The 18203-nt window shown below is 45.5% G+C and overlaps 1 protein-coding gene and 1 long non-coding RNA gene across 10 annotated transcripts in view; one reads left to right on the top strand and one right to left on the bottom strand.

The window, feature by feature from the left end:
* LOC144763503 (uncharacterized) overlaps window positions 1–18203 on the bottom strand; it is a 556338-nt gene that overhangs the window by 476421 nt on the left and 61714 nt on the right. For 8 of the 9 annotated variants that reach the window (XM_078649147.1, XM_078649152.1, XM_078649150.1 and 5 more), the window contains one exon: window positions 15194–15283. The exons of the other annotated variant lie outside the window; for it this stretch is intronic. In XM_078649147.1, coding sequence (XP_078505273.1) covers window positions 15194–15283 — 90 coding nt within the window. The remainder of the gene's footprint in view (window positions 1–15193; window positions 15284–18203) is intronic. 9 annotated transcript variants of the gene reach the window in all.
* The window catches only part of LOC144763504 (uncharacterized), a 179277-nt gene that overhangs the window by 131013 nt on the left and 30061 nt on the right, over window positions 1–18203 (top strand). The gene's annotated exons all lie outside the window — the stretch shown is intronic.

The following is an 18203-nucleotide window of genomic DNA, read 5'->3' as shown; positions in this document are numbered from 1 at the left end:
CAACCCAGGTTCCAGAAACAGGCTAGGAAAAAGCAAAAAGTCTCGGGGTGAACCTGCCCACAAGGGCCGGGTCCAACACAACCCCCTTCCAGCCAAAACGCAGGGTAGACCAATCACTCCACTGATGGGCTTCACTGCTTTGGGCGACAAAACACGGACACGGGCCCGCACGGCAGGGACACCTTCCAGTTTTTCGCCACTCTGAACCCACATAGATTTCCCTCAACAAAAGCTCTCTGGCACAACTAGGATACCCCACTGGTACACACTAGTCATCCACAGCCAGGACCAGGCCCTAGGCCATCCAAATATCACAGGTCCTAACCAATCCACAGAGCGGGGGCAGTAGCCCCTGGCACACAATAGCCATTCTCCACTCTCTCTCTCAGTGTAGCTACAACTACCACTGATCCAACAACCTAGGGTCCACACCCCCAGGCTGACCAGAGGTCACGGGCAAGAATGCCCCACCCTACCTCTACTTCTGTGTTCCCGCACCCTCACAGGGAAGCACTCACCAGAACACAATTCTCCTACCAGATCAGGACCTCACTCCGTCACTGGTCTACCACCTGGAAACTATTCCACTTCTGAGGTACAAAGCACACAGCACAGTCCCTCTTCAAGCAGGTGGGGGGGCACAGCACACAGCAAAGCCCCCTTTCCTCTACCTTAGTGGAAACAACAAACTGTAGGTGGGCCCCAGAACACACAGCAAGGGCAGCCCCCTCAGTCTCTTCAGCTGATCCACCTTAGTAGAGATTCCTCTTGACCTGGAAGCTTCCTAATCTCCCAACCTAGGATCTAAACCCTCAGGTTGCACCGGGGTCAGAAGTACACCGTCCTTCTGCACCCCCTTCCGGTTCCATGATTACAGGCCCAGTATGTCCCAGGCTAGACAGAGCACACGCCAGAGGCGTATCAGCAACACACTTTCCTCCAGTACTCCCTATCACAGTGGGATTCTCAGTATGTCTCAGGCTAGACAGAGCACATGCCAGTAGCGTATCAGCAACACACTTTCCTCCCACCGGGGTCAGAAGTAAGGACACCGTCCCTCTGCACCCCCCTTTAGAGTTCTGCACCCTCCCACCTTGGAGCGGTACCCCTGGAAGCCAACAACCGGTCAGGACACTGATTACAGATGCCCTTCCCTCCAGGTCAGGCTGAACCTGAACCTGGCCTCCCCCCTCCTCGGGGAACAACCTCCAGAGGCCCCACAAATGGTCAAGCACTCTAGACGGTCAAATGCTCAGCGAGCCAGGACTTCTGCACCCTCCACTTAGGAGCGGTACTGCCCAACACTAGGACCGCCGGAGTTCTGGTTACAGACACTCCCCCTCCTCTAGACACAGGGAGATCCTCCTCAAATGACTTGTAAGTACAGCCTAGGCCCCTGACCTGGCGCTCCCTTAGGGAACCCTCCAGGCCCTGAGATAGGGTTTCCAGCCAACGTGGGATGCACCGCCCCACACTCACTCCACCTCCACTGAGACAGGACGTGAGCCCCTACACCCCTACCATACTAATGGGACCTAGCTGGGCTACACATGAACCTCTTCACCTACACAGATTCATCAGATACACAAGCCACTACTTTTAGAATCACTCCCTAATGCCTCGGCAAGACATCTAGCACACTGCCAGACATCCACCTTCTTGTCCAGTGCCTCTGCAGGACCTCCTGCACACCACCAGAGGTACACCTCCCGTGCAAGCTCCTTAAAAAAAACTCACACCAACTCCTCCAGTTCAAGACACCACTCATCCACACACTCCCCCTCCAGACTGGTGAAACAGTTCCTCACTGCCTCTGACTCTCAACCTGTCACCCTCTTACTGAGCACCAGGCACCATACTCTGGGAACTGGGAATGGGAATTCACGCACTGGACACATTTAAGCTGCCACCACTGGATCATACCATACTGGGGAATCCAGACACACACACTACACTCAGGGAATAACCACCCTCATGAGCAAGCAATTTCTCCTCCACCCTCCCTCTCTTCCATCTACCCACACAGGGACAGGAACAGGAATTGGACACTGGACCCAGCAAGGGATTCCTAATCTATGGGAACCTCCCCTCTCTACTGGTGTCCCGCCCTGTCATTTTCTCTCATCTGCCACTAAACATAAAGCGCAGGAACACCGTCTGAAAATGACACTCTTGAGGAAAAACAAAATCAAAAACAATAATCCCAAACATGTGACTATCTGAAAAATGCAGAATTTTGTAATGCAGCCAGTTGTTGCTATGGCACTGCGCAAACACAAGTCCAAATCCGCACCGCTGACCAACAATGTTAGAACTGGCTATTTCTGGTAGGCTAAGGCTGACGCCAAAGCCAGGCAGAAACCACATTTCTAGTCAGGGCAAGGAAGTCACACGCCAAGATAACCCCTGCTCACCCTCTAGGTAGCTTGGCACGAGCAGCAAGGCTAAACTCAGAGGCAATGTGTAAAGCATTTGCGCCAGCGCACAACAGCAACAACATCCTAGGCACACCACAAAAGGAACTCCACACAAGTTTATATTAAAATAACTTTTGTATTGTCAAAACATATCAGATAAAATCACACATATACATTGTGCTAACTGGCACGGGCAATATTCACATGGGATTATTTACACAGGACAGGGCCACATGGGCCACTGTCATAATCAGCACTTTTAGAAATAGAAATAGTACTTAAAGAACTTAGAATAAAAGTATATAAAATCACTGTAACACAAAGTAACAGTTATAGATCACATCCAGTAACTACTGGGAACAGGTAAGTACCTCCTACGCAACCCTAAACACCTTAGGAGAATGTCACGCAGGGGACTAGGACCACCTGTACTAAAAAGAACGACCACCTAAGTATCACACAGCATTTAGGGGCCTAAGAGAGAACACATTACCCATGATGCATAAATCACATTCAGAGGAGTAGTAAAAAGAAACACATAATGTATAAACCTACACATTCAGCGGTGTTAAGAATAAAGCACATGATGCAATACAAATACATTCAGAGGTACCATAATAGTACAGTAGCGCAAGAGTCACATGATGTCTAAAAACATTCAGAGGTGCAGGAATAACACATGATGCAAGAGAACACATTCAGAGGTGCAATAACCATACAATTGCGCAAAAACTCACATAAGCCACCACTGTGGCAGTCCCTTGGCCAACTGGCCTTGTTGGGGCTAGAACGCCCTGAGTCTCAATGTCAGGAGCCTAAACGATGCAGGTGCCCACTACTTGCTGGGCACCTGGGAACACTCACAAGGGCCTAAACGCTGCAGCTGGCACTAAGTGCTGCGCAGCTGTGACTGGCCGGGCACCTTTGTGCCATCTCTGTCCTTCTCAGGGACTCACTCTCCATCTTGCGCCTAAACGGTGCAGCTGCCCACTAATTGCTGGGCAGCTGGGACATCAGCCAAAACGGCGACAAAAACTGTGCCTGTCGCTGGAGCCACATTCGAGCCACACAGGCTCTATAATCACTGGTGTCCCCCCAAGAGCCTCACTGGGCTCTAATCATCATGGGGCAGGGAGCCTCGGGGCTCTACACAAAGAAATGCCCCCTCTGAGCCTCCGTGGCTCTAAACAAAGAGATGCCCCATCCGAGCCTATCTAGGCTCTCCAAACGAATGTGGCGCTTCTGAGCCTCTCATGGGCTCCTCAGCAGAAATGGGGCGCTGTGAGCCTCTTGGGCTCAAAGAACACAAAATGCGCCCGTCGTTGGAGCCTCGCTGGGCTCAAAACACGAAATGCCCCATGGCCTTTCTGGGGCTCCAACCCACGTTGGCGCGACCCGCTGCCAACCGGGGCCGCCCTTCCCGCACCACTATCTCTATGTGGGAGCGGTCCACTGCCACACGGGACCGCTCTGGACCTTGTGCCCCCACCGGCACCACCAGCAACATCACGGAGCCCCCAGCCCTCTCACTCACCGGGCTGTCTTCGGCGGGGCTCCTCCGCAGGGGCAGCAGGCGTCACGGGGATTCTCTGCTGGGGGGGCAGCAGCTCCAGGCTGCCTCCTCCTTCCTCCGCCGGCGTCCTCTCTCCTCGGCTTCACTGGCGGCGGGGGCGGGCACCGACAATGTGCCCCGCGCCCCCTCCGCTCTCTCCTCACGGCGGGCTGGGGCCTGCGGGGCTCTCCCACAGCAATGGGAGCCCCGCACCGGCGGCACCGGCCGCCATCTCTCGGGCGCCTTCTTCTTTCTTTCCCCCGGGCTGCGGGGGCGAGCACTTCCGGCCGGCCGCGCTGGGATTGGCCGGCCGGCCAACCACTTCCGGGTCGCTGCGGGCAGCGCAGCAGCCCTTCTCCTTAGGCAGGCAGGTGGGGGCTGATTTCTTTTACGGGCCAGATGCCGGGTGGGCACCGGCGAAGCACAAAGCGCGCTTTCCAGCGCAATGAGCAAAAATACAGCGCTTCCAGCGTTAGAACAAAAATAAAGCGCTCTTTAGCGCTAGAGCACAATCCACAGCGCTCCTAGCGCTAGAACGTGTTGAAAGTTAAGGAGATAGGCCCTGGGACGTGGGGTAGGCTGGACCGTGTATAATTTTTGAAAAAACAAGTGCCACCCCCACCAATTTTCAGTGCTCTTTACTGCGAGCAAACAAATCAAGAAATGAATCACCGATCTGTTTGGTATATTTATTTATACCTGTTATTTACTAAGTTCAACATATAGACTTCAACGAGTTGTCCGAGGAAGACACTCAACATATAATTACTGTACACAAAAGAAAAATGTACGACGATTCACAAAAACAATTCAAAGAGAATATATATCACGAAATTCACAAACAATTTTAAACAAGAAAAAAAGAAAAAACAAGAAAAAAAAGAAAAAACACACAATTAGTGTAATACATATTTCATGATGAATGATCATTTAGCAACATTCATTTCATAGTGAACTTCAATTGATCGGAACATTTGCTCATCCAAAAACAATATGTACTCAATGAAGGAGACACGTTCTAGGAAAACAATGGGAGAATGCAGACGAATTGTACCTCCTCCCGAAGATCCACAAAAATTTGACTGACCCCCCGGGACGACCAATCGTCTCTGGCTGTGACTCGTGTTTGGAGCCTATTTCCAAATACATTGACTTTTTCTTAAAACCCTTTGTCAGTGGGGTAAGGTCCTATCTCAAGGATACTACGGATTTTTTAGCTAAAGTTGAGGGCATGGAATTTGATTCCGAATCTGAAATTATGGTCACAATGGACGTGACGTCCTTATATACACAGATCCCTCAAGACGAGGCACTTGAGGTGATCGAGATGTATTTGGACACTAGGGAACGACCCCATAGAGTACCAACCCAATTCATTGTAAAATTGGCTGAATTGACATTGAAAAAGAATTATTTCCGATTCAATGACCAATTCTACATGCAAATCAAAGGGACAGCGATGGGCTGTCCTTATGCGCCGGAGGTAGCCATTCTGTACATGGCACAATATGAACAAATGTTCATTGAAAACAACAATCCCTTCCAGAAACACATTAGGCAGTGGTTACGGTACATCGACGACGTGTGGCTCCTGTGGCAGGGGAGCCACGCCGAGTTGATGGCCTTCCACCAGTGGCTTAATAATAAACACCAGGATATTGCATTTTCCCTTGAACAGAGTAAAACTGTGATGACGTTTTTGGACGTCCAAATTACCTGTCCAGAGGGGCGCCTTAAATCCTCACTCTACCGTAAAAAAACGGACAAAAACACCATCCTCCATCACCGGAGTGCCCACCCGCGCAATTTGAAAAGTAACCTACCATATGGACAACTACTCCGTATACGGAGAAATTGTTCAAGTTTGGAGGACTTTGACCATCACGCTGGAAAGTTTTGTGATGAAATGATTACCCGTGGGTACCCCAAAAAGATGCTTAAACATGCACATAAAAGGGCTCGGTATACACCAAGAGAATGCTTACTGCAGAACAAAACAAAAACTGAACTAGAACAGATGGTCTGTGTCACAACCTTTGGTCCTGACACACATCGTGTCAGACAAATGGTCCTAAAGAATTGGCACCTATTGGAAGAACTAGAGTGTCCCTTCCCTAGGCCGATTTTTGCCTACAGAAAAAACAGAAGTATCGGCCAACACTTGGTACGTGCCGACATTGCCACATCCAAACCCAAGGAGGATCTCTTATCCAGATGGGGCCTCAAACCAGTTGAGGGGCACCACAAATGTGGTAATTGCGTGTCTTGTGGGACCTGTCTAGAAGGTTCTGAATTTCAACACAAGCAGGTCAAATGGACCAACAAAGGTTTCTCCAACTGCAGGACCAAAAATGTTGTGTACGCCATTACCTGCGTTTGCCCTAAATTGTACATAGGGAAGACCAATCAGCAGGTCAACACCAGGATAACACAGCACCGATCCCGTATCAAAAATAAAGTTCTTAGTGCACCAATGGTCCAACACTTTCTTGATAAATCACACACAGAAACCGATTTTTCCTGGACTGTGTTGTATACAATGCCCACTAAAAAAGCTCTTGTTGATATCGAGGAAACCCTCCTGCGCAAGGAGGCGTATTTAATTATGCGTTTCAACAGTGCCCAAACTGGACTAAATACCATGTCTGAAGTATCGAGGCTTTAATCCACTTAACCTCTTTTTGAAACTACATGTCCCAGAATCCTAAGCGCTAAATAAAGGTTTATAACTCCGCCCCAAACATGGCAGTACTGATTCGGAATCGAACCTGAACAGACTGACAACGGAGCGCCTATTGAGCTGGTGAGTGCTCCACACAACATTCAATGTCATGGTTTTTTATGCGCAAATGGAGACGATTACTGAAGCGTCTTCCCCTTTTGCTTGACAGGCTACTGATATTTGGACGGGATTAAATGCCACGTTGCCACTACCTGCTTCACCCTAACGCACGAAGGATTACTGATATGTTCGTGATCCACAGATACTGAAGCCAAGGTAAACTTGCACTTAAGATCTGATATTTAAAACTCACCCCGCCTGAAATACAAATAGTTTGACTGTTGGCAGGCTTTTTATACATCACTGCGCTCTCTTGCCTCCACCAGAACGAACAGTACGCCCTTTCACCGGAGACCACGGACAAAACGCTGAGTCTCCAGGTAGGCGACTGCAAAACCTTTGACTCTGGAATATCGTTTGCGCTTTTTTAATGTTGGGAATTGGGATATTAGCCTAATGCGGCTATTATGGTTCGCATTTTACAGGTCTAAAGAAGGAATGACGGGCCATTTGAAATAAGAAAGGGGCAGGGATTTCTCCCGGTACTGTCCCAGGTATGAACACGATGATTTCCTTCTTGATGGTTCGCGGGTTTTCCCGCGTGTGTTTTCAATGATGATGCTATGCCTGACGGCATTTTAAGTTCTATGTTATCTTACAGATAACAAGGTCCTACTACAAGCTTTGGTGTTCACAGATCCCCGAGATCAGGCCTCCGGAGCCACTTTTCAGGTACTAAAAGGGCCTAGAGGGGCAGTGGGGGCAGTCACTCGGATACTGAACACAATGGTGACATGTCGCTCTCTCTTTTTGTTCTTGTTTTTAACACACACTTTTAGATCCAGATTGAATGAGCCCTGATGAGAGCCCGTTAATTGTTTCACGGACTCGAAACGCGTCGGCATCATTGGAGGAATGCATAGAGAATACATAATTGTTTTCTTGGTTTAACTGGCCATTTGATTAATTCGTCTGCATTCTCCCATTGTTTTCCTAGAACGTGTCTCCTTCATTGAGTACATATTGTTTTTGGATGAGCAAATGTTCCGATCAATTGAAGTTCACTATGAAATGAATGTTGCTAAATGATCATTCATCATGAAATATGTATTACACTAATTGTGTGTTTTTTCTTGTTTAAAATTGTTTGTGAATTTCGTGATATATATTCTCTTTGAATTGTTTTTGTGAATCGTCGTACATTTTTCTTTTGTGTACAGTAATTATATGTTGAGTGTCTTCCTCGGACAACTCGTTGAAGTCTATATGTTGAACTTAGTAAATAACAGGTATAAATAAATATACCAAACAGATCGGTGATTCATTTCTTGATTTGTTTGCTCGCAGTAAAGAGCACTGAAAATTGGTGGGGGTGGCACTTGTTTTTTCAAAAAAAAAAAACCTAGCGCTAGAACAGCAGACCAAGTGCTTCCAGGCGCTTTTAGGCTATAATAAGCCCTAGCAAAAATAAGACAAAGTCCTCAGGAGTCTGCAAGGAGGGGACCATAGGCAAAGGTCCCTAGGGAAAGTCCATCAAGTGTCCAGGGGCTGGGCAGGGCTCAGGGATTCCCCTGAGCCCAAGCAGCAGCACGCCCCTGGCAGATTCAAGTCAGAAACAAGAACATTTTGGAAGGGGACACAGCCCCTTCTTATACACAGAAAAGTCTTTGAAGTCCTTTGAAGTCTTTTGAAGCCTGTGTGCAAGGGGGCCCTGAGCCCAGTCTAAACCAGTTCTGGGGGTTGCTGGAGCACTGTGGTGTTTCTGGTTTCTTTCTTCCTGTCAGCCTCAGGTCAGAGGTGACAGTGGGCCAGCAGGAGGGGGAGCCAGCAGGGTGGCCAGGCAGGCACAGCCCTGCATTATCAGACGCTATCTCCTCCCGCTTCCCTGGCAGCAGATGCTGCCTTTCATCCACGGGCTGACTCCGACCCCCTCCCTCCGGGGGGCTCTGCAGCCCCTGTCCCACTCAAACCAGACAGTAAATCCACAAGCAGGCCCAGGCACTCCTGGGCCAGGCTCACCACCCAATCACGTGCCAGCAGACTCACTACACAAATATGCCAACTTCTAAAAGTGGCGCTTCTAGACTAGACACAACCATGCCGCATACACCATTACGCAGCATTCATTCTCACGAGTTCACACATATCAAACTCGACCCTGCACTCCCCACACATCAGGAACTACCATGGGCATACATATTCCCCATTCATTCCTATGGGAGGGCAGGTCACTCACCACACATACACAGAGAGCACACGCACTTTACACTGTACCACAGTGAAAAAGTGCGCAGAGGCCTAAAATCAACAACCCAGGTTCCAGAAACAGGCTAGGAAAAAGCAAAAAGTCTCGGGGTGAACCTGCCCACAAGGGCCGGGTCCAACAGTCTCCACAAGGAGAATTACGCTAAGGTTAGTTGGGGCCCAAACGGGGAACTTTCACAATCTATCCCTATAAAAAGGGGAGTACGCCAGGGGTGCGTGCTGGCCCCTACACTCTTTTCCCTTTTTGTTAATGACATCCCGTACTACATGGAGAAGTGTGATAATGATTCACCTAGATTGGGGGGTGAACGGGTTCCGTCCCTCCTTTTTGCGGATGATACCATCCTTATTTCACAAACACCACGGGGTCTCCAGAATTTATTAGAAAGGTTCCAGTCTTATTGCAATCTTAAAGGGTTAGAAATTAATATAAATAAAACAAAATACATGGCACTGAGCCCGCACAAAAGTTTTAGAAAAAATCTAATGTTAAATGGTCACAAATTAGATCACGAGCAGATCTTTACATATTTAGGTGTATTAATTGATTCACTACTAGCATGGAGACCGCAGCTAGAAAAAGCAAAAATAGTGTTCAAACAAAACTGACTTCCAATTTTAAAAAGACACAACAAATGCTTAAACAAGGCAGTTACCCCAGCTTTAGAGATCTTTAGGTGCAAGGTTCAATCAGCGGTACTATATGGAGCAGAATTATGGGGACCAGTATGCAGGAAGACTATTGAAACCCTTGAGAATAAGTTTTTTAGGGGATTACTAAAAGTGCCCACTAACATCCCGCTGATACCACTATTTTTGGATCTGAATATCAAATGTACTGACCAACACGCAATGCTGAGACCACTATTGCTGTGGGTCAGATTATGGACAACTCCCGAGCTGAACGAATATAAAAACGGGTTGAAAGAAGTCATGGATCTAGATAGTGGCAGTAAAATTTACTGGTTAAAGCATGTAAGATCCTGGTTAGTTAAACTAGGACTAGCCCATTTTTGGAGCGAGCCAGAATCTATGAGTGTGAGTTCAAGAAAAATTGTTAAATTGTCATTCTGGTCAAATATAAGTTATGATTCTGCATACATAAAAATCCATGGCCCCTTAACTGAATAATTCTTAATGGTTAAAGATGTGGCACATTTTGAAACATTTTTGGATGAGGTACAGCCGCCACTAGCAAAAACCTTGTATATAAAATACAGATATGGAATATTGAGAACTAAAGCCCTTGAGAAAAGTTGGGTGAAGACAAACAGTGATCTCTGCACTTTATGCTCTAACAATGTAAGGGAAGATGTCTTACATATATTATTTTTCTGTTCCACTTATGCGAAGTCAAGGAAAAAGTGGATAGTGCCGCTATGTCGCATTATTGGTTCGAATTCCTATAAGAAGGCTGGTAGAATTTTAAAAACAGACACCAGTCAAGAAATTGTGTTTGGCATCAGTAGATTTCTCCTTGCTGCTAATTTTATTAGATTGAAAATGGGTCTTCACTTTTAACCATATATCTTGTTGAAACCCTCTTAAACTAATATCATGATCGTTACATATACCATAAGTAAAGGATGACCGAGTACCCAACTTTACGGTTGGGCATACCAACCATGTAATATTTTTTTTATTATTCCATTGCAATTTTTAATTATTATGCCATGGTGGTTACAAATTTAATTGTTTTATAGCCTTGTAAAAATGTTGATTATTTTTAACTCTATATTTATTCAAAATGTGTGATGATTTTTTTGACCGTAATACCATGACACAAATAAGATGACGTAGACCGGGATGAACTGAACTTATAATGCAATGTAATCCTAAGTAGATCTTCCATACTCCACTTGTGCTTTTGAATATTATATAATTGTATTTTAATGAATTTTAACTGTATATCTTTTATGATGCAACTGCAACGAAATAAAGATTATTGAATTGAATTGACTCTCATACGAATTGGAAGCCAATGTAGGCTGTGAAGGAGAGGAAGAGAAGGGGCACGGTAAGGGGCGCTGGCCACCAGGTGTGCAGCAGTGTTCTGCACAACCTGTAAACTTTGTAAATCAGAGTCCTTGGCAGATACTAATAGAACATTACTGTAATCCAAGCGACTAAGAACCAGTGCATGGATTAATGTTTTGCGCCTACTCATAGGAAGAAAGTGGAAAATCTTCCGAAGCAGACAGCACATAAAAACAAGATCTTTTAACTGTTGCAATGTGACCCTCGAGATTGAGATCTCTGTTTACTAGCACCCCAAGGTTTTTCACCACTGTCTTTGGGGTAGGGGGTGCACCCAATTCTTCAGGCCACCATCCAGGAGACCATCTAGATATGGCATCCTTAAAAAGCATGATCTCTGTTTTCCCTGTATTTAGTTGTAGAAAATTCCTCTTCATCCAAATGGTTATTGTTTTCATGCCTTCAGAGAATACATTCTGAACATCAAGGGTGTATTTGTTATAAGTGAAGATTAGTTGCGTATCATCTGCATAGGAAATTGGGAGAAACCCAATTTCCCTAAGCAACGCAGCTAAAGGGGCCACGTAAACATTAAATAAAGACGGGCTAAGACAGGAGCCCTGTGGCACTCCTTTTGTGACATGACTGATCTTAGATTGGAAAGGGCCCACGTTCACTATTTGTGTCCTATCAGTTAGAAAGTTCTGTATCCAGCTCAAGGTTGAATTCTGGACCCCTATAGAGTGTAATCGGTCCACTAGGATTTGATGAGATATTGTATTGAATGCGGCGGATAGGTCAAGCAGTATCAAAATTACTGCCTGACCTGCATCCACCAGTATTCTTATATCATCAGTTACCTTCATCAGGGCCAGTTCAGTACTGTACTTTGGCCAAAAACCAGATTGGGAATAGTCCAAACAGTTGGTGGACTCCAAATAGGTCGAAAGATGGATGTTGACATGTCTCTCCAACAGTTTGCCTATAAAGAGGTAACAAAGAGATAGGACGATACATAGAAATTTATCAGTCACCCCAATGGCAGTCCTTATCAATCCTTAAGGCAGGGTCCTTGGTTTCATGTGAGAGGGTGCCCATGCATGAGCAGGGCCCCTCTGCAGCCTTTGGAATTTATTCTCTGGGGCTGTTCTGTGATGCAGCCTGACCATATACACTTAATTGCATTATAACCTCGCAGCAAATGCCAACTTTGGGTTGGCTGCACAGAAACATTTCGTGTTTGGTGTCAAACACTTTGGAATCCTACCCCTCCCTGCCAGTTCTGGCAGTGGGGGTAGAATTCCACCCTTCTAGAGGGAGAGACATGTACACACCGGTCTAACCATTAACAAGTTTAAAGAGCCCTGGCATCACCAAATGGATGCTGCAGCCACAGACATGAGTCTGGCCTACTGCTCCTGACCGAAACATGGGCAGGGGAGGCCTGGACAATAGGTTTCCTGTCACAGGGAGGTGTAACCACCTCCCAGACAGGCTTTAGTGTATGGGGCTGGGTGGGTGCACTCAGAGAGTGCGTTGAAGTCTGCATTGGGGGCACATTTGGTGTCCCTGTGCATAGCCAAGGTCAAACCAGTTGCAGGGGCAACCAGCCCCTGCTCTGGCGCGAAACTGGACATAGGAAATGGGTGTAGCCACCGCTCTTTCCAAACCCTCCCATAGGCGGGTCTCTAGAGTTAGTCCAACTCCTTTCTTAGTTATAAGTAAGGAACCCCTGGCAAAAGGACTTTAGATAACCCTGGATGAAACTCTACAACTGAATCCTGGAACTTCGATGCTCTACTAAAGACTAGAGGACGGATGAAATCTCCCTTGGGGTCAAGGAGTGACTACCCTGCTTAGCATGCACCTATGAAGCATTTGACGGTCTGCATCTCCGAAGCTCCCGACGGACTCCAAAGTACCTGTAGCACAGTAAAAGGATTTACAGACTTCTCAGAGGCCGATCCGAGTCTCCAGCAAAGCTGAGACCCGCAGCCCACACGAGTGATGTGGAACCGGAACTCCTGGACACTGTGCACATTTGCTAGTGCATTAACTTCTCGACATCTCTTGAAGTTGTGCTTTGGGTTACTTGTAGCCCAAACCCCGAGCACCATCTTTACCGAAGATTGTGGGGGACTACACTGCAAGAGTGTTCCGTGAGCCCGCTTCTTGCATTTCCGCTTGAGGCTCCTTCGCGATCCCTGGTCCTTCGACTGGTGGGTCCCTGTGAAGGTGACTCTACTTTTCCTTGGGCTTCCCTGGTTGCTCCACACATGCTCTGACTTCCCACCGTGTGGTGAGTCCCTCAGACCTTGATGGTCTGCACCGAAGCATTTCTTTACTTTCTGCGTGGGTTGCTGTCGCCAAGGCTTGTTGGGTCCAATCCGGGCACTGACACAACAGCACTCGACAGAAGAATGTGTTTACTAACAGACAGTGTTGTTTTAATAAAATTCCATATTCATCATAATCACCGCTTACTTTCCATTTCACTGCAGGCAACTAAACAGTATAATCCAATATTTTATTTACTATTGTCAATAAACATTAGTCTGTTTGAAATCAATCTTTTTCAAGTGTATTACCCCAAACTAAATACGTAAAATAAAAACTACATAAAAGGTAACATGTAATCTAGTCCGATATGCTATAGAGGGGTTCTGGTGACGTCCTATACCAAGAAGGCTGGGAGGGCAAGTGCTCTGCAAACATCAAGCAATGAATTTGTGTCTGAAATAGGATTAGCACTCCCCATTGGACTGACAAACATAGTGTCCCTGTTATGTCAAAACTACTGTCACTATTTACTAAAAACTGCAAAATGTTATGAGGTGACTGCAGGGCACAAAGGGTGTACTTTTATTTTGGACTGTGATCATTACAACTGTCAGATGAGGTCTTAGGCACTTGTAAATGGTGATGGGGATATATATACGTTCTGCAGATCCAGCAAGTAGAAATAAATATAATCTCTGTATCAATGGCAGAATAGTTGCAAACTCACCTTGAAAAGTGGTTGTGATTTGATAAAAAAGTTTACTCTGCGTAGGTGCAGAAAAGGGATGTGAAGGGAGTCTGGGATAGTTTGGAGGAGTGAAAGAAAGGATGAGAGACAGACTGTCTTGCTAATTGTGAATGGTAAATATTCATTTATGTAAATAATTGATTGGTGGCCTTTATTAATCCTTGAAAAAACAGCATTCATTTGCCATTGATAAACCTTCAGAAACAGTAATTTCAAAACCCAGAGGCCAATAAGATTAGGATGCTGTAAACAAGAGGTTGTACAGTTTTCTTTAGACGGGGGCCGAGTGCAAGGGATGAGATTTGCTTTGTAGACCATCCACCATTGCTAGAAGCCAAGTAGATAAAATGTACTGAGACAAAGAAAATACTCAAAAAAACTGATGGCCTTTAAAATCATGTGTCACTTACCCTTTCACCAGAGTAAAGTAGCAAGCTATTGTTCTGCCTCATAATTGCCGCTGTGGTGGGCCAGCGTGGCTGCTGAAGTGGTAAAGAATGGCACGAGGTAAAACGTTCTCCAAGGCCCACTTCCTTTATCCACATAACACCATACCCATAATAAAAAACCTTCATCAAAGTTTTTAGCAGTGCCCGCGTTTAAGAAGGTGGTCACATGCTCCTTTAAATGGCAAGCTTATCTACCTGATTCAATCTCATGAATTATATGAAAAGCGTGTGCATGTAAATGTAGAAATACGGATATGGTTAAAACTAGCAAGCCAAAAAATATCCAATGTGTATGAAGATCTATACCTATTGAACTTATTTACACTGTATTTGTAGGTTAGGTAGGTGTGGGAGGAAGTGACAGAAAATGAAATGGGGAATCTAAAAGAAGAGTGACGTCTAATTCAGACATAAGGGGAAAGAAGAGGAAAGGAGAAATAATTTGCAAGAAAAGAAGCATAGTCGAACAGTGAAGTGGGCTTAATGACAGTGCAACAAGTGGAGATACTAAGAAGATCATCTAAGGTTTAGAGGTATTATTGGTTGATGAGAAATGCTAGGAACAGCTTTGTATAGAGGCTGGTGAGGTTAGTTATGGATTGGGAGCAGGGTGTGGTAAATAACATTTATAGTGGATCCAATTTTAGAGAACATGCATGGAGGGCAACTGAAACACCCAAATACCTGGCCCCTATTCCTCCATTAAAATACTTTTTCACTTACCCATACTCTTCCAGCATTATGATGTGGGATGCCCAAAATCAATGAAAAACTCCAGTATCTCATGTGGTGTCTAGAAAGGCATACAGGAAGCTGTAAAGAATCCAAAAATGATTTCAGTAAAGATTAAGGCCAACTCCAGCCTCCACTACTGAGGCTCACGATCCTGCTCTGCCCACAACTTTGGATTTGAGGATCTCAAATTATTAATATTGTTCTACCATTTTATAACAAAAACATAACCAAAATGTTGAGAAGTATATATAAATAAGCATAGAGTTTTTATTCTAAATACACATCTGCAGTGCTTAAACATATATATGTATTAAGTGTATATAATCAAGTTATACACACACACACACGCACACACACCCCCACACACACACACACACACACACATATATATATATATATATATATATATATATATATATATATATATATATATATATATATATATATATATATATATATACATATATATATATATATATACATATATATATATACATATATATATTATTATTATTATTATTATTGACATTTGTTGAGCGCACGGCTACCCCCAGCGGGGGTGTCCCTGCGCTGAGGATTGCGAGCAGATGGGGGGAAAATTAGCAGCCAGAGAATAGAAAGGTCTTTAATTTGCCCCTGAATTGAGATTCGATGTCAATGAGACGGAGGCTGATGGGTAGGGAGTTCCACAGTTTAGATACCACCACTGCAAAAGCTCTACCACTCTTCCTTGCAAGGCGGAAACTGGGAGGGAGTAGGAGCCGGAGGTGGTTAGATCTGAGGTTGAGAGACGATTGGACTAATTTTAGTCTATGTCTAAGGTATCTGGGGCCTTTACCATTCAAAGCTCTGAAAACTAGTACGAGGGCCTTGAATCTGACGCGAGCAGTGATAGGGAGCCAATGCAACTTCCTAAGGTGGGGCGAGATGGAGTAGCGATAGGGGACTTTACAGATCAGCCTGGCTGCGGCGTTCTGCACGATCTGCAACCTGTGTAGTAGGTAGGCAGGAAGTCCTAGATACAGACTGTTTGCATAGTCCAGGTGCGAAGTGATCAAGGCGTGGGTCACTGTCTTCAGTGACTCAACGGGTAGAAAGGGGGAGATCTTTTTAGCATGCGTAGTTTACGAAAACATGTCGAAGTGACTTTCTGGATCTGGGTTTTAAAAGATAATTCGTTGTCGAATTGGACTCCAAGATTGCGAGCCGCTTTTACCGGGGAAGGTGGCAGATTGAGTTCCGCAGGCCACCAGGTGGTAGGTGGCATGGGGGTTGCTTGATTAAAAAACAGCACCTCCGTTTTGTCCGTATTAAGTTTTACCATGTGCAAAGTCTTCCAGGCTACAATATTGGAAAGACAGGTTCGAAAACTTTTAAACCTCTAATAAAAGAGAGAGGGACCCCACAGCCAAAGGGATGGGATACCAAGAAGACTATTTAGTCAAGCAAAAATTCCCTTTGGGACACCTTATTCAAGTGAAAAACGTTCAATACATAATTAGAACCAAAAACACATAGACTAAGGAAATACTGTACTTATTAGGCAAAACACAAATGAAATTATGAAAAAATCTGGACAATTTATTATACAATGCAATGTTTAAAAACAATAATTCAACAATAATTAAAAAGAAGGGAGAACATTAAAAGCACCATACTTGTTGTGTACGCTCTGTTAAAAAGGAGGTAATCCAGGCTAAAGGGGTGTCACAGATCCCCATCTCAAGGAGTCTTTTTAGGAGGATGGCATGGGAGACCGTGTCGAAAGCTGTGGACAGGTCGAGGAGCACAAGCATGGCTACCTCGCCCCTGTCCACACTTTCCCGCACGGTCTCTGACACCTCTAAAAGTTCTCTCTCAGTACTATACCCTTTCCTAAATCTGGATTGTGAGTCATGTAGGAGATCATTGCTTTCTAAATAGTCAGAGAGTTGTTCTTGGACTATTTTTTCTAGGATTTTGGCTGGTTTTAGAAGCAGTGATATCGGGCGATAGTTACTGAGTACTGTAGGGTCTGCTTCTGGTTTTTTCCGGAGGGGGATGAGGATGGCCTGTTTCCAGGTCTCCTGGAACTGACCTGATAGGAGAGAGGAGTTCCATATTGTTACAAGGGGTTATACGACCGCAGGGGCAACTGTAGAAAAGACTTGAGCGGGCATGGGATCTAAAGGTGAACCCGATTTACATAGCTGAAGTTTGTTCAATGCTGCGTCTAAGGTGATAGTTTTAAATGCGCTTAGCCTAATGTCCTTAGTAGTAGTATGCACAGGAGGTATGACCTCTGTGTCTGATCTATTCGCTACATTAAAAGAAGCATAGATGAGATTAATTTTCTTGTGGAAAAAATCCGACAGTCCATCACAGAGTTCTTGGCAAGGCTCTTTCTTGTGCGAGAGGGCCGCAGGATTGGTGACATCTTTCACAATTTGGAAGAGCACCTTGGCTGAATTGTCTGCGGATTTAATTTTGCTGGCGAAATATTCTTTCATAATACTTTGTTGGATTTTGTGAAGTTTTTTAGCCCCACTCTACAGGTTGTTTTAGCAGCTGAATCGTAGGTGCGGCGCCAAAGGCGTTCTAACCTTTTACATTTGCTTTTTTCTTCCAGTAATAGCTGGGAGAACCAAGGTGCAGATGGTTTGGTTCTGGCTGAGGAGAGAACAGTGAGGGGAGCGATGCTCTTGATGGCCGTGGTGAAGTATTGATTTAGGTTTGCTGCGTCCTCATTTATGTTTGTGGAGGGTTGCCAACTGAGCTCGGCTAGTGCCGGCTCCATCGCTTCCAGCGTTACTTTGAACCACTTTCTTGCCACCTTCTCTGTCCTGCAGGTGGAGGTCGTGGTAGGTGGGAATTTGAGTTTAAAAGGGATAATAAAATGGTCCGACCTTGTCACAGGGAGGGGGGCAAGGGTAGAGAGGCCAGGTAGGTTCATGAAGATAAGGTCTAAAGTGTGACCAGCAGTATGTGTGGGGCCCACAACATTCTGAAATAGGTTAAT

The sequence above is a fragment of the Lissotriton helveticus genome, chromosome 6 (assembly GCF_964261635.1).
Source record: "Lissotriton helveticus chromosome 6, aLisHel1.1, whole genome shotgun sequence".
Taxonomy (NCBI): Eukaryota; Metazoa; Chordata; class Amphibia; order Caudata; family Salamandridae; genus Lissotriton; species Lissotriton helveticus.
The sequence above is the reverse complement of the archived record's forward strand: the minus strand, read 5'-3'. Positions and strand labels throughout refer to the sequence as shown.